The sequence below is a fragment of the Phaethon aethereus genome (assembly GCF_964289735.1).
Source record: "Phaethon aethereus genome assembly, chromosome: 19".
Lineage (NCBI taxonomy): Eukaryota > Metazoa > Chordata > Aves > Phaethontiformes > Phaethontidae > Phaethon > Phaethon aethereus.
This window is the reverse complement of record NC_138595.1, coordinates 125,989-141,935: the sequence shown is the minus strand read 5'-3', so window position 1 is coordinate 141,935 and position 15,947 is coordinate 125,989. Positions and strand designations below refer to the sequence as shown.

The following is a 15,947-nucleotide window of genomic DNA, read 5'->3' as shown; positions in this document are numbered from 1 at the left end:
CTCCAGGTGGGGTCTTGCCAGAGTGGAGCAGCGGGGTAGAATCCCCTCCCTCGTTGCCCTGCTGGCCAGGCCGCTTTGGATGCAGCCCAGGATACAGTTGGCCTTCTGGGCTACGAGCGCACATTGCTGGCTCCTGTCCAGCTTTTCATCCACCAGTACCAAGTCCTTCTCAGCAGGGCTGCTCTCGATCCCTTCATTCCCCAGCCTGGATTGATACCAGGAGTTGCCTCAACCCAGGGGGAGTTGCCTCAACCCAGGTGCAGGACCCTGCACTTGGCCTTGTTGAACCTCATGAGGTTCACACAGGTCCATTCTTTGAGCTTGTCCAGGTCCCTCTGGATCGTATCTCGTCCCTCAGGCGTGTCAACCACACCACTCAGCTTGGTGTCATCTGCAAACTGGCTGAGGGTGCGCTTGATTCCACTGTCTGTGTCATTGATGAAAATACTAAAGAGTACTGGTCCCAACACAGACCCTTGAGGGACACCACTTGTCACCAATCACCTTCTGGACATTGAGCTGTTGACCACTACCCTCTGGATATGACCATCCAACCCATTCCTCATCCACCAAACAGTCCACCCATCCAATCCATATTTCTCCAGTTTAGAGAGGGTTGTTGTGGGGAACTGTGTCAAAGGCCTTGCAGAAGTCCAGATAGATGACGTCGGTAGCTCTTCCCTTGTCCACCGATGTGGTCGCTCCATCCTAGAAGGCCACTAGGTTGGTCAGGCAGGACTTGCCCGTGGTGAAGCCGTGCTGGCTGTCTCAAATCACCTCCCTGCCCTCCAAGTGCCTTAGCACAGCTTCTAGGAGGATCTGTTCCATGATCTTCCCAGGCACAGAGGAGAGGCTGACAGGTTGGTAGTTCCCAGGGTCCTCCTTACTACCTTTTTTAAAAATGGGTGCAGTGTTACCTTTTTTCTGAAACCTTGTATTGTGAACTAGGATCATGGGGACAGAGGAAACTCTGCAAGCTGATCATAACCTTTCCCTGTCTGAAATCCAGGCAAAGCATGAATGAGGTGAAAATGAGGCTACTGGGATTTGTCTCAGGTGGTAATTTAAAAAACAAAGTGACTTACAGCATTTCGACTGTGTTTTGTATGAGGCCATAATGCTGTTTTGAACTTGAAACTCATCTGTGTTACTGGGGAAGGCTGCAAGGCAAGAGAAGAAACAAGAGACAGCTTTTGTCTGGTGGGTAAGAAGGAAATTTCTGAAAGTTACCATGATTGATTATTGTATGTGCTTGCCGTTCGTTGATGAGAATATATCAGTAAAGAGAAAACACAGTGTCTTTAGGATCTGATTGCTTCCTTTAGCAAGATGTCTGAGATGGCTTATGGACAGTGAAACTGATAAGATTGGGGCAAGATATAATGTATGTCTATTTTGAAGTTTTCTATTTGCTACAGGAATCTAAAGCAAGCTCCTCTGCACAGCAAGTGTTTCTGTTACCAGTTTGGAAGAAATTAATGTACCATACAATTACATTTTTACTTCTCAGTCCTTCTATAATATTTTGGTGGTAGCTCTGTGCACAGGTGTCCTGGTTTCAGCCAGGATAGAGCTGGTTTTCTTCACAGAAGCTAGTGTGAGACTGTGTTTTGGATTTGGGATGAGAAAATGTTGATAAGGTGCTGATGTTTTGAGTTGTTGCTGAGCAGTCAAGGACAGTCCAGCTTCTCATGCTGGCCTGCAGCGAGCAGGCTGGGGGTGCATGGGAAGCTGGGACGGGACACAGCTGGGACAGCTGACCCAGGCTGGCCAAAGAGATATTCCATACCATATAACATCATGCTCGGTATATAAAGCTGGAATAAAGAAGAAGGAGGGGGTGGAGGGACGTTCGGAGTTATGGCGTCTGTCTTCCCAAGAAACCATTACGCGTGACAGAGCCCTGCTTCCCTGGAGATGGCTGAACACCTGCCTGCCCATGGGGAGTGGTGAACAAATTCCTTGTTTTGCTTTGCTTGCGTGCACGGCTTTTGCTTTACTTATTAAACTGTCTTTATCTCAAACCATGAGTTTCCTCACTTGTACTCTTCCAATTCTCTCCCCTGTGCCACCGTTGGGGAGTGAGCGAGCGGCTGCGTGGTGCGTAGTTGCTGGCTGGGGCTAAACCACGACAACAGGTCAAAGTACCCTTCTCATATTTAAATTTCTAGAGGGTGAATGAGATAACTATAAAGAATTGGGTTTAGGTAGAGATGGATGGCAAATTTCAATGCTTAAATACTTCACAGGACTGCTGGTTCTGTACATTTCTAAACTCTCCCTAGCCAATAGTCCTTCTTTCCCCAGTCTCAGCTCTGGCACCTTCCAGACACTTTGACAGCAAAATTTCACATTAATTACTAGTATTTTAAACTATTTTCTTCAAATTACTTCTCACTTCCATCCTCCCTCTGGTATCCTGCATGGAGGATGCTGTGAGAGCAGCTCAACTGACTGGCATTTCACAAAATCATTAAGGTTAGAAAAGACCTTTAAGATCATCAAGTCCAACCATCAACCAAATACCACCATGCCCACTAAACCATGTCCTGAAGTGCCATGTCCACACGTTTTTTGAACACTTCCAGTGATGGTGACTCCACCCCCTCCCTGGGCAGCCTGTTCCGATGCTTGACCACTCTCTCAGTAAAGGATTTTTTCCTAATATCTAGTCTAAACCTCCCGCGGTGCAACTTGAGGCCATTTCCTCTCGTTCTGTTGCTAGTTACTTGGGAGAAGAGACCAACCCTCACCTCACCACAACCCCCTTTCAGGTGGCTGCAGAGAGTGATGAGGGCTCCCCTCAGCCTCCTCTTCTCCAGGCTGAACAACCCCAGTTCTCTCAGCTGCTCCTCATAAGACTTCTGCTCTAGCCCCCTCACCAGCTTCATTGCCCTTCTCTGGACACGCTCCAGCACCTCAACATCCTTCTTGTAGTGAGAGGCCCAACACTGAACACAGTATTTGAGCTGCGGCCTCACCAGTGCTGAGTACAGGGGCATGATCACTTCCCTACTCCTGCTGGCCACACTATTTCTGATACAGGCCAGGACGCTGGTAGCCTTCTTGGCCACCTGGGCACACTGCTGGCTCATATTCAGCCGGCTGTCGACCAGCACCCCCAGGTCCCTTTCTGCCGGGCAGCTCTCCAGCCACTCCTCCCCAAGCCTGTAGCGTTGCATGGGGTTGTTGTGACCCAAGTGCAGGACCCGGCACTTGGCCTTATTAAACCTCATACAGTTGACCTCTGCCCATCGATCCAGCCTGTCCAGATCCCTCTGCAGAGCCCTCCTACCCTCCAGCAGATCAACACTCCTACCCAACTTGGTGTCATCTGCAAACTTACTGAGGGAGCACTCGATCCCCTCATCCAGATTATCAGTAAAGATACTAAATAATTTCAAACACATTCCAAGGTGAGCAGAGTCTACTTGAATCGTCATTAGTCTTTAGAAGTACATATGATAAGAGAATCCCATTTTAAAGTGATAATGATGATGCAGTTGAGAGGAAAATAGACAAATTGAAATCTGTCATGCAGACAGTTGGAAGTTAGGTGAGAAGTCAGGTGTCCTTTTTACTGAAATGAAAGCTAGAAAGCTACCTGGAAATGTGAGAAATACAATTCAGGATGTTTTTATTTATTTGCTTTGTTAGAATCAGCTTTTAAAATAAAAGGGAAGAAATTTTATATCCTGAGGTTTACCTGTTCTGTCTGTAGAACAGATGCATTTTGTCATGTTTTACTTTCTGAATATTTATTTATCTTTACATTAATAAGAGTGTGGCTAAAACCAAATCTTCATTCCATTTTTTCATTTCCCTGCCAAATGCCTTTTAATTCTCTTCATTCTGTTGGTCCCTTAGTGCTTACTTGACAGTTCTTGTGGTTACCCTCTAGCACTCACTTCTGTGGTCCTTCCACTGGCTAGTCTGAGTTCTTATTTTCTAAAGTACTGATCATTTGTGTGTCTGCCAGATTCTTCCACTCTCTGTGTCCTGTTTATCCTTGGAAGAGGCTTGCTACCCTGTGAAAATACCAGTGTTTTTTAGAATTCTGAATATGTAATGAGTAGTTACCTCCACAAAGTGGCACTGTTCTACCTTAGGATGGTTGTAATGGTAGTGTGTATGGCACTTGCTCTTAATGATCAGGTTGGGAACTAATACTGCCACAGTAGCGGGAAGTAGTCTCCTTTAGAACATGATGTGCTATATTCCTTTGCCAAGTTGGAAGAGGTGTGTGAAAACAGCTGGTAACTCAGAGGACATGCTGTCTTGTTGCCACTAAATATCATAATTTGCCCTCAAGCTGACAACTTTCATAACCCTGCTCTTTGTGTTCCTGGCTTTCTTTATCTCTGCCTTCTGTGCATATACAGAAGGCAGATATATACAGGAAAAGTTCCTGTACAAGAATTATTTGCAGGTGCAATGAGGCAACTGATTTAATTACATTAAGCACTTTCTTTATGTTTGGCTCTGACAGTTAATATTAAGCATGACAAGAAAGAAAGAATCAATCAATCAATATACTACCCACTAGGGAAGGAAGCTCTAGTTTAGTAGGATAATACCCAGTTTACTGCTCTACTTTATAAGCACTAGATCCCTAAATACATACATCAAAGTTATAGACTTGCCAAAATATGCCTTTAATTATAATGCAGTGCAACACTTTGCCTCACAGAATGTATTTTACACTACTTGTGCTCTGCAAGAGAATTATACTTTCCTTGCAAAGAATTAATTTCTGCTGTGCTTAAATGCTCTCACACAGGTGAGGTGTTTCCATTTTTTCTGTCAAATACTAAGAACAAAATACAGCTTGAAGAAGGCCATCAAAAGTAGTCTTGGATCTTTTGTGATGCAAGTAACTGAAATACATGGGAGAATTTACTCAGTTTTCATAGCACAGTAAACTGATGGGCACATTTTGTACCTTACTTGGAGGATATGTTAAGAAAAAAGGGTACTTACTTGATAGTGGTTCCGGACGAACTGTGGAAAGGTACTTTACAGAAGAATCTGACAAGCCATAGTTTTTGCATACAGCTGGCTTAATGGTGGGAAGGGGACAAAGGTGACATGAAGCTGCTCTTTATTTAACAGTGGGAAAGGTAAAAGATTCTATAGTGTCCTCAAGACACTTGTTATCTCCCACTTTCTTTTCATTCTGATTGATGCACAGAGCCATCCTTTCTAGAAAAATCAACATACAACAGACATCAAAAGTAGGTTTTGGTTATGCTGCAGCTGGAAACCTGGTAATGGCCACTGATAACAATCTTAAAATGTTTTACAAAGAGAGCTGGAGGGGGGAAGATCAACCTACAAAGCTTCACTTAATGCTTCCAAAGACACCCACATTGTTTCGTCTGTGTGACAAAAATCCCGCACCATCCTCAGCGTGAATCAGTGAGTGCAAAATACAATGCATGCTGCATGTCCAAAGAAAAAAAAGTTGATGGTTTGGCAGAACTGGATGATATATAGGTATATTCTTATTGCAAGATTTGTTCCAGAGCATTTCTTGAGATGCTCGGAGTATTGACATCTTCATGACATGAAAATAAGTCTCCTAGACAGTTTAGCATGGAGCACATGCAATAAAGTGTTCCCCATTGAGTATGATGATGAATCACATCCAAGTATCTTGAGAAGGTTTTTACTATGATCAATAAAATGTTAATTGTCTTACTAGTTAGAGAAGAAACATTGTGTGCCTCTGCTGTAGTCTTTATAGAACAAACATTCATGTAGAACAGAACAAAACAAAGTATTGCTCTGATCTGCTTATGGCAATGCTCCTATTACAATTCAGTATCACTTTTAAGCTTAGAACTTGGTAACATCGACATAGTCTATATCAAGATTTGTCCCTATATACCACTAATGGCAGCAAGTGCCAGAACATGAATTTTTAGAGTCCTTCCAGCAACATGGAAAGCACTTGAGAAAACTGTAATAATGTAATGTTTTCTGATGTAGCTTTTAGTGGCTCTCTGTGACTGCAGCAGAGGAAGATGTACAGCATCAAGTTTGCCAACTGTAGTTTTGCTTATGTACAAATACCTTGACTGTTGGTCTTCCAACTGAGAAAGAACCTAAGTAGTGTGGTTTTGAATTTTTTTTTTTAAAAATGCCATGGTGGGTGCTCTGGTGAGAGATGTCACTTAAGATAAAATCCATTAGATCTAATATTCCGTGACACCTTATATTAAAACTCTAACATCTTTCTTAATGGTTTCCATTTGAGCCTGGCTTGTGCATGGGAACAATGCTGCACCAAGCATGTCTTCTAAGGAAAAACATCATACATGTTACCAGCTTTTTGGTTATCACCACACGGAAATAGTAGTTCTATTAAAAGAATATTTAGGGTTTACTGTATAGCACAGCAGGTTTGAAAACATGTATTGCTTGCATGGAGTTTGTGGGGAGCAGACATAATATTCCCAAACATATTTTATAAATACTTCAGTCATTCCTTTACTCTTGTAGTTAATAAACTGACTGTCGTAACTGGTCGTAACTACACAAACCGTACTAGGTTTAATCAGCCTATAATGAATTGATTTGCTCGCACTGGCAAGATTCAGTGTGATTGAAGTGTGGTGTGCTGAGAAGTGACTACACCAACCGTTTTACAGACCTTAGCAGTCTTGTGAGATCACCCATCTAAGTTATGCTTTGGTGCTGTGTGTTTAGTCAAAAGAATAACTTACTAGCTGAGTAAGTGATTTTCAGATGTTCATTTACAGTTGCAGCCCAAAAACTTCAGGAGCTGCACACCTTCAGCAAGAATCATAAACATTGCTTTGCTGTTATAGTACGACCAACTTCATTTCTATACATTAGCTTCCATAAGGTGATGTCAGAAACTGCAGCACTTTCTGTCACTTACCTGTTCCTGCTGTCACCTAGATTTAAGTCCTCTGGATGCAACAGGCCCATCAAACCATTTTGCTGGTAAATATTTGAAGCGCTGAGCATCATAGCTCTAATGCTCGTAATATATTTACAAGATTTTTAAACTTCTTTGTCCTTTCTTATTTCTGTCTGTTTCCCTGGCTGGTCTTCAGGTATGCTACAAACTTGCATCTCATATTGCGATGTCTCTGTAAACTCCGTTACAGTGAAGTGTTCTTTACATATGAAATAGCAAACAATTTTGTTGAATTTCTTGTGGCTAGATGTATGCTAGTCTGGAGTTTGCAGGAGGCCATATTAACCATGTTTCTGTATAGACTCCTTGAAAACTGTAAAGGGGCAATACTGAACTCTCTTTCTCTGTCTCATTCTCATCCAAGTATGCCAGGTCCGCCCAGCCTGCAGCCAAGTGTACAGTTTCTTTCACTCTGCTGACCCCTCTGCCTGCAGACTTGAACCATTGCTGGAGAAAAGATTCCATCTCCTGCCTCCATTCAGTGTCCCACGGTACCAGAGATACCCACTAGGGGATGGAAGATCTCACCAGTTAGGTACAGTGCCTATTTTCATAGCTTTCCTTACCTATTGTTCTCTTAAGCATTCTGTCCTTGCACAGCTCAAGAGGATTTGAAATACCAATGTGCTAACATGCTAAAAACGAGTCATCTGGGACAGAATGGCACACATATATTTAGCAAGTGTGGAACCAAAGAAGATTACCAAGAAAAAATGGTTCTTACATATGAGCTTTGTGATACTAGTTGTGTTAAAGAGGGGTTAGAAGGCGATACTGCTGCTTTAGTTGAAGTGTCACTTGCAAACTGTCATGTCTTTGACTATCATTTTAAACAATTTATTGTTACAATTAGTTGACCTTTGCCTAGATCTTCAGGTATTGTTTCTCTTGGTCACTTGTGGTTGGTTTATTGTAGATATCTACTAGGACAGATCAGTGCATTGGGCAAATTATCTTTTGATTGCTCTTTTCCTAGGTAGGAAAAAAAATAGTTATATTGGGTAATAAATATTTGAGTCCAGGGGGAAAAAAACCCAAAAAACAAACTAACAGAAATAAAGTGATTTGTGGGGAGGAAAGAGGAAGACATGGATGAGCATGGTGCTAGTGGAAGCAGTTCTGCTGTTTTGACTTTATTGAAAATTGGATGAAATCATATAGGTGTGAAGTATCTTGACTTGTCATATTATGCAAAAAAGGAACTGACCAGTGTGTATGTGTACATGCATGTAACATTAGATTTTTTGCTACAGATTCAGACATGAATTCAAGCTCGGCAGGATATTTCAAAAGGCTTTTCAGGATTCAGAGTTTATGGTTGGAGATGAATATAGTAAAATGGCAGTGTTTTCTATTTGTTGGAGCTAGGAGAATCATAGGATTGACAACCTGTTCTGTGCAGTAGGATACACACAACTCCTTTGTTTTATCTGCTCAAATATGGTGTACATTGGATGCAAACCAGTTTGAATCTGATTAAATGAATGTTTGAAAAGGAACAGTTGATCTTGAGTTGCACAAGGTTGCTTTATAGGTGTTGGCTTTAGAGAAATGTGAAGATCTGGTTGTTCCTCAGGGATTGACTTAGGGAATAGCTAAGGTGAGGGACAGTCCAAACTAGGGAATGTATGCTTTTTCTCCTCACCCCCATGCCTGAGTTTTATTTCAATGGAAATATACACCCTGCCTTGCATTCTGACTTGGAGTTACTATAAAGCCTGACTGTGCATTTGGCAATCCTGCTGGTTAGGCACAAGTTCTGTCACTGAGACATATCCAAAGCTGTCTTGAAAGGTTGAACCCTCCTTTAAGTAACTATCATAGGAAGAATAGTTCCCTTAGGCTGCTTTTCAAATTGAAAACCTTACATAGGTACATTTTGCCAGCTTTGTACATTTTGCCATATTTGTTGCTTGAAGTAAACCCTTCAGATGCAGTGATTCTTGAAGCAGAGGCTTTATAAGTGATTTGGGAACAACTCGTGGTCTTTTTCAGTTCATCTAAGGTGCTGGGTCGTAAGGTTCCCCTGCAGAACATGTAAATCTGGAAACCCTGTCTGTTGGATGTATTATAAAATAAAAATTCTTGAGTGCTGATGATCAGCAAATATTCCATGGTACAGTTTTGTATTTAAACCTCTGTGCAGAGTTGAATCATTGTGCTTTACACCTGAGCTGTGTTATACTTCAATGAATGTGAAATCCTCACATTTAAATGCAAGTGCTTTGAGATCCTTTTGGAATTTGAGGCTCTTCATTCACAAAGGATTGATTCTAGTGACTGTACAATTTTTTCTCCTTTCTCTTGATAGCTGGGTTTGTGAAAGTATTTCTTGAAATGAGAGCCTTCGTGGTGTCAGCTGGAATGGAATGGTAGTTTACTAGTCAATTATGATGAGACTTAGTTACACCAAACTCTAATTATTATGCACTGTCCAAAACAGCCTTTTCTGATAATCTTTCATGTCATTAAACAATCTCATTCCCTGTTGCTTTTCTCATAAGAACTGATGGTTGAAATAAGAATGATTCTGTTGGCTTCCTGACATTCCAGATAGGTGCCTCTGTGGAAAAAAAATTCTGATCTGGAAGCCACATGAAAAAATCTTACTATTAGAAGAGAATTTCACCATATGATTCATAGGAACAGTTCAGCAATAACACAGGCTGAAGAACAAGATGAGAACTTGACACAGAGGGTGTGGATTTCTATAGCTGTCTTTCAGTTCTTGCCACTCCAATGAAGCTCTTGGAGCCAGCTGCTCTGTGCATAGGGTTTATCTTGAAGCTTTTAGTTTATCAAATTTATTTTTTCCATTGAGTTTCAGGAAACATCTAAGACTTAAATGGCAGGACTTAAAAAGCAGGGCACACGTTTATCTAGACAATTGCCTTTTGCATCCAGTTTAGCGCTGCATCAATACTTAGCACTAAGTCTGCCCCCAGGGTCATTCAGTTTGTAGTAACGTGGTATTGTTTGTGTGAGGGATTGATCTGTTCAGAGCTTAATGATGATGAAAGCTGGCTCTCACCAGGCTTGACTTTGACAATCACAGAGACTTGACTAGCCCAGAGAATTATTCCTTTCTGTCAATTACTTGATCAGTTGCAACTGTGTCTTCTCTTGATACAATTCCTAATGTGGATGCGATGACATTATTAGGCTATTGATAAAATAAAACTTTTGGAGGCATGATTTAAATTCAGTTTTCTGAATGTATACGAGAGTCAACACCTTACATGCAAAGAGAAAGAAAAATTAGCAAATATTAAGTTTAATATCTGAGATATTTTCGACCTATGCACTGGATAAATAGAATGGAAATAATCACATAAGGCATCCCACTCTTTCAGAAGTCATCTCTTAAGGGGATATTTATCTTGTGTTGCTGTGATATACAGACCAGTGAAGGTAAAAGAAATGGCATTGAAAGCACTGCCAGCCATACAGAACAGGTGGAGAAAACATTTCATAACTCTTATCTATGGTGATTGCAGACAGAATACATAGCAGTAGATAATGGTTCAGACAAAAATGCCATTTATTAATTGGTGGGGTTTTTTTACTGTAAGGGCATGGTACAAAGATCTTTCATTAAACAGCAGCTTTTTCAGCTGCTGCCTAGTTGACATTTCATAATCAAAGTGCTTTTGTAGCTATTATAGTGAGCCTTAGCTTTGTGACATGCCTCAGATCTACCACCAGTCATGTCTTTTGACACTTACTAACATGTGGGATTTAATTCCTTTTTTTGCTTTGCTGCTTATGATATGATGCATTATTTCTATTTGGAGACTAAAAATATGGTTGTTATGTATTAATTCAAAACACCTGGTTTCACCCTAACCTCCTTTTTAGACATTTGACATAGCAGAATGTAGATAATCATAATCATGTTTACTGTTTGAGCTTCTACCTCACATTTTGCTTTGCAGCACAATTGATATAATTGCAAAATTTTTCTCATGCAAAGTTTTATTTATAAGGAATGTGCAGGAGTGCCAGTCCAGACTATGGCTGATCCAACTGGTCTGCTTCATTATGGATAGATAGAAATTAAGGTCTAAAAGCACAGTACTTCTCTAACTGTATATGCATAAAATCAAGTATTGTTAATTTTGTCTTGAGATAGTTATTGTGTGGCCTTGAGGAAATTGCTTTGCCTCTTTGTATTGGCTGTAGCTATCGTAATCATCCAAGATGAGACTCTGAAAAATGATCTGCCTTTATTTCTTATCAAGCATGATAGTAAATTTAGATTAATAGGATAAATGATAAGAACCCTTAGTAACCCTCAGAGCCATGAGAAAAGTTGTTTTGGGTGGGAAGTATCCGCTTCAGTTATTTAAATAGTTGAATTATGCAAATAGGCTGTCCTAGACAAAAGTTGAGCAAAGGACTTTTAGAAAAAAAATAGTATTACATGTATTTTATTAATCTCTGATGGGTACTCTCTGTCCTCCTTTACAATTCAGCAAAGACCTGACCTACAGAGATGGAGGCAGGCTGCCCTACCTGTTGAAAACAAAGATAATTCAGGGAACAGGAGAGAAAAAACTGCCAAAAATGCCTTCCAGTCTATTGATTTGCTCTCTTCATAGGGAGAGGGGTTACTGGTCTTAGAATGACAGTATTACAAAATAAACAATAGGTTTCAAGGCACCAGAACCCTTACCAAGCTGGTCTTAAGCTAGTCAACGATATGGAAAAGGCTAGCAGGTATGTTGACTGACAACATGTTTTCCACTCTGTGCAAAGCTACTATTTTTACTTCTTCCTTCATCTCCATCTTAGTGGGAATGAAAAAACAAAACTCTTGCAAAATTATAATGCGGGGCGGAGGATTAGATTAGGGTCAGTTTATGACTGTTTCAGCAGAGCAACAATTCAGAAGCAGAAAATTTGTTTTAAAAGCACAACCATTTTTGTTTTCCCCTTTTTGGAAGAGGAAGCAGAAAATATGCATCAGAACACTGCCAATCATGAGCACTTCACAGAATCATAGAATCTTTGGGTTGAAAGGGACCTTTAAAGGTCATCTAGTCCAATCCCCCTGCAATCAGCAGGGACATCTTCAACTAGACCAGGGTGCTCAGAGCTCCATCCAACCTGACCTGGAATGTTGCCAGGGATGGGACGTCTACCACCTCTCTGGGCAACCAGGGCCAGGGTTTCACCACTCTCAATGTGAAAAATTTCTTCCTTCTACCTAGCCTAAATCTACCCTCTTGTAGTTTAAAACCACTACCCCTTGTCCTATCGCATCAGGCCCTGCAAAAAAGTCCGTCCCCATCTTCGTTATGGGCCCTCTTTAAGCACTGGCAGGCTGCAATAAGGTCTCCCCAGAGCCTTCTCTTCTCCAGGCTGGGCAACCCCAACTCTCTCAGCCTTTCTTCACAGGAGAGGTGTTCCATCCCTCTGATCATTTTTGTGGCCCTCCTCTGGACCTGTTCCAACAGGTCCATGTCTTTCCTGTGCTGAGGACTCCAGAGCTGGACACAGTGCTCCAGGTGGGGTCTCCCCACAGCGGAGCAGAGGGGCAGAATCCCCTCCCTTGCCCTGCTCGCCAGGCCGCTTTGGATGCAACCCAGGATACAGTTGGCCTTCTGGGCTACGAGCGCACATTGCTGGCTCCTGTCCAGCTTTTCATCCACCAGTACCCCCAAGTCCTTCTCAGCAGGGCTGCTCTCGATCCCTTCATCCCCCAGCTTGGATTGATAATATAGCTCTCATTTATGGCATTCATTGCACCTTCTTCTCTGTAATTTGCTGTTGATTGATGTTTGGATCAGGGTTCTGGTTCAGGCCACACGATTTGGGGTTTGTTGTCAGAGGGACCAAGTGCCTTGCTGTTCAGTATTTAGTATGACATAGAATCAGACCTTTTACTTCTTTGTGCTGCTTCTTTCTCTACAAGGTGTGTATAGTACTTCCTTGTCTTGTGAGGAAAGTAATAAGAAGGCAGCATTACGTTTGCTTTTCAGTTGTCTGTGCTGGAGCCTATATAGTTTGCCTGAGACAGGGGAAGTAATAAAATTATCCTTCCATTCTTTTCACCTTCATCAATCCTTCCTGTAGCCACACATAGCTTTCCCTACTGCACAGCATCAACAAGAGTCCTCTGAAAGAACAATACTTTGCAGTTTCTTTAATGAAATCTCAAAGCATATGTTCTCATGGAAACTACAATTGCACATATTCTGTCCGAACTACATACTCATCACAAAGGGTTAGAATTTAATTGTTTCTCTGATTCAGATGCAGGGCAGCTCCTTGTGTTGTCTCACGCAGTTGAGATATTCTGGCTTCTGTCAAAACAAATCAGAATCTTTCTAGCCATGTCTGCTTTTTGAAAGGGAGGAAATTGTAGGGAGCTATGCTGCTATTCCTTTTCATTTAATGGTGACATGTTTTACCAGTTTTGATAATGTATAGACACTTATGCTTCCAGTGTATTTTTTTAAGGAATGGCACCCTTGAAAAGCAGCAACTTGTGTTCTCCTGTGTGCACCATTGAGGTATTCGTTACATTGAGAGTTGGTAAGACTTGAAAAGTTGAAGAGAAACTTATTCCAGGCCTCCACTAAATAAAGAATCATATGACATGGTCCCCAATCCAAGACCATATGAAAGATGAGCACAGCATGTTTACAGTTATTTGCCTGAATGGGACTGAAATACGCTCAGAAATAGAGCAATACATCATCAAGGGCCACCTGCTTTCGCTTGTGTTATGTGCATTGAATTGGGTCATCTTTTTCTTTTGTTCACTGTTTTAATCTCTCCAGGAGGTTTGTTCTCAAAAAACAACGCTGAGGAGTCAGCCGCTTTTGATATGCGCTTTGCTGTATATACTCTCTCTGTTGTGGTTCTGTCTTTCCTAGGTACAGGAGGGATATGCAGGCTGCTTCAAGCAAAATTACCAGTAATGCTTTTATTTAAATGTATGTCTGTTCTTACATGTTTCAGAACACCTCAGGAGGAAGGCTGTGGTTTTTTTTCGTTAAGTAGAGCTGTTAGCCATGGCCCATAGCTTTGTCAGAGTGGCATGAATAAATGAGAATTCTGTTCCGTTTGGGAACATGCAAACCAGTAGATAGCCTAGCTGAAGGTTCTCTTTCTAAAGTCATTTTGCTCATGTCAGGAAGAGGACAAGAGGTGTATCACAGATTCCCAGGGCTGTGTAGCTCTTCTCAGAGAATGACTTTAAAATGGATAGGGTTGAGTGTGAAGTAAAATAGTCTCCAGACATCATTACCCAGTTTGGAAGGTCTTGGCCAAAAGCACCCAGCTGCTATTGCGTTTTGATGGCAGCTTTCTCCACTTGGTCATGCTGTCCTCCTCACTCTGAAGGAGTTTCATCCATGGTCATTAAATCTGATATTATTCAGGCAAACGCTCATTAGCTCTGTATTAAAAAAAAAAAACAAAAAACACACATACTAGTTTCAAAGCCATGTTGTTCATCCAAATTTTTTTAATTATTACTTTCATTTCTGTAACCTGCAGGTGATGCTATCCACAACCACAGTGCACTGTTCCTTGAGAACAGCTCTTTGAACATACCTTTTTCTCAGGAGAGTCCCGGATCTCGAAATGGATCTGATCAACCACAAGGAAAAACAAGAAAGTTGAGCTTGGTCAGCACACACAGTGAAAACTCAGGGTCAACAGAAAGTTTGTCATCAGCATACCTCACCAACAGTGAGTGAAGCCTGGTGCCATATGCTGTCTGATATAGCAACAACCCTTCTCTCCACACCCTTTCTGTGTAAAAGTTTGTTATGCAAAGGAGAATTACCTGCTTGGAAATTTGGGGAGAATGAGAACAGCCTAAGCTGCTGCAATTTTAAGTAACACAATTTAGCTTCCTCTTCTGTTTGTAATTAAGTAGGTAAAATAATAGAAGTGAAGTCACAGTTTTATATTAAGGTGCCACTTACAAATAGCCATTAAGGGTTTCATACTAACACGTATTTAGAAGCATGTTCGAGGCATGAAGAAATATAGATAGGTAAGATTTGTTATATTGTTCTGTTATGGACTGTAGTCATGTATCAATATTCTATTCACTGCTTGGGAAGCATTTGCAATTCTTACTCTATAACATGATCATAAAAGTACTAGTCTTTCCCATACATTTTCTGTGGACCAGGAAGCAATGGGAATCATGCTGAGGTGATTTCCGCTTCCCAAAACTTGGATCCCATAGAACTGTTTAGATTGCAGACATTTAAGTGATGATGCAGTCAGTGAGAACAGTACTTTTAACTGACTTTAACAGACTCTAAATATCAAGATTAAAAAAGCAGGACTTCATTCAGTTATCTAGCTTAAATGTAAAGACAGCAAGAGATTTATTGAGAAGTTATCTTATAGAAATGTGATGCTATTTTCTTTGGGGTTTTTTTGCAGTTACTGCAAAGTGGTGGGGAACAAAACGAATAGATTATGCCTTGTATTGTCCAGATGTGCTGACAGCCTTTCCAACGGTGGCCCTGCCGCATCTCTTCCATGCCAGCTACTGGGAATCAACAGATGTTGTGGCCTTCATTTTAAGACAGGTCATTGATCTCTCTATTTTTTTCTCTCTGCAACGAATAACCTTGTGATTTTTAATTGTGTCTTCCAGGGGTGATCAGTCTTTTAATCTTTAGTTCAGTTAGATGTCTAACTGTAGTTGCATCACATACAACTGGATGTAGGCATGACAAATGTGGATTTATTGGAGAGCTGAAGGGGACAGTGAGCCGACCATTAGCACTGCTGGCTGATATTCTTACTGCTGACTGTGTGGCTGGGAACAATGCACTGTTGTGCATACCTTACTCACCCCTCCCTTGCCCCAGATCAGTATAACCTGTATTATGTATTCATTTTCCTTCTGGTTTTTGAAGGAATAGGCTATCTCCAGCCTTACTTAATTATGTATTTCCCTACTAAATATCAAATTATTAGCATACATTTGATAATAAACCAGCAGTTTGAAAGTACTGAT

The 15,947-nt window shown here is 41.2% G+C and overlaps 1 protein-coding gene across 1 annotated transcript in view; it reads left to right on the top strand.

Moving 5' to 3' along the window:
- PITPNM3 (PITPNM family member 3) overlaps positions 1 to 15,947 on the top strand; it is a gene marked incomplete at both ends in the record, with an annotated part of 148,888 nt that overhangs the window by 120,891 nt on the left and 12,050 nt on the right. The window contains 3 exons of the mRNA XM_082008708.1: positions 7,314 to 7,484; positions 14,459 to 14,653; positions 15,365 to 15,513. Coding sequence (XP_081864834.1) covers positions 7,314 to 7,484; positions 14,459 to 14,653; positions 15,365 to 15,513 — 515 coding nt within the window. The remainder of the gene's footprint in view (positions 1 to 7,313; positions 7,485 to 14,458; positions 14,654 to 15,364; positions 15,514 to 15,947) is intronic.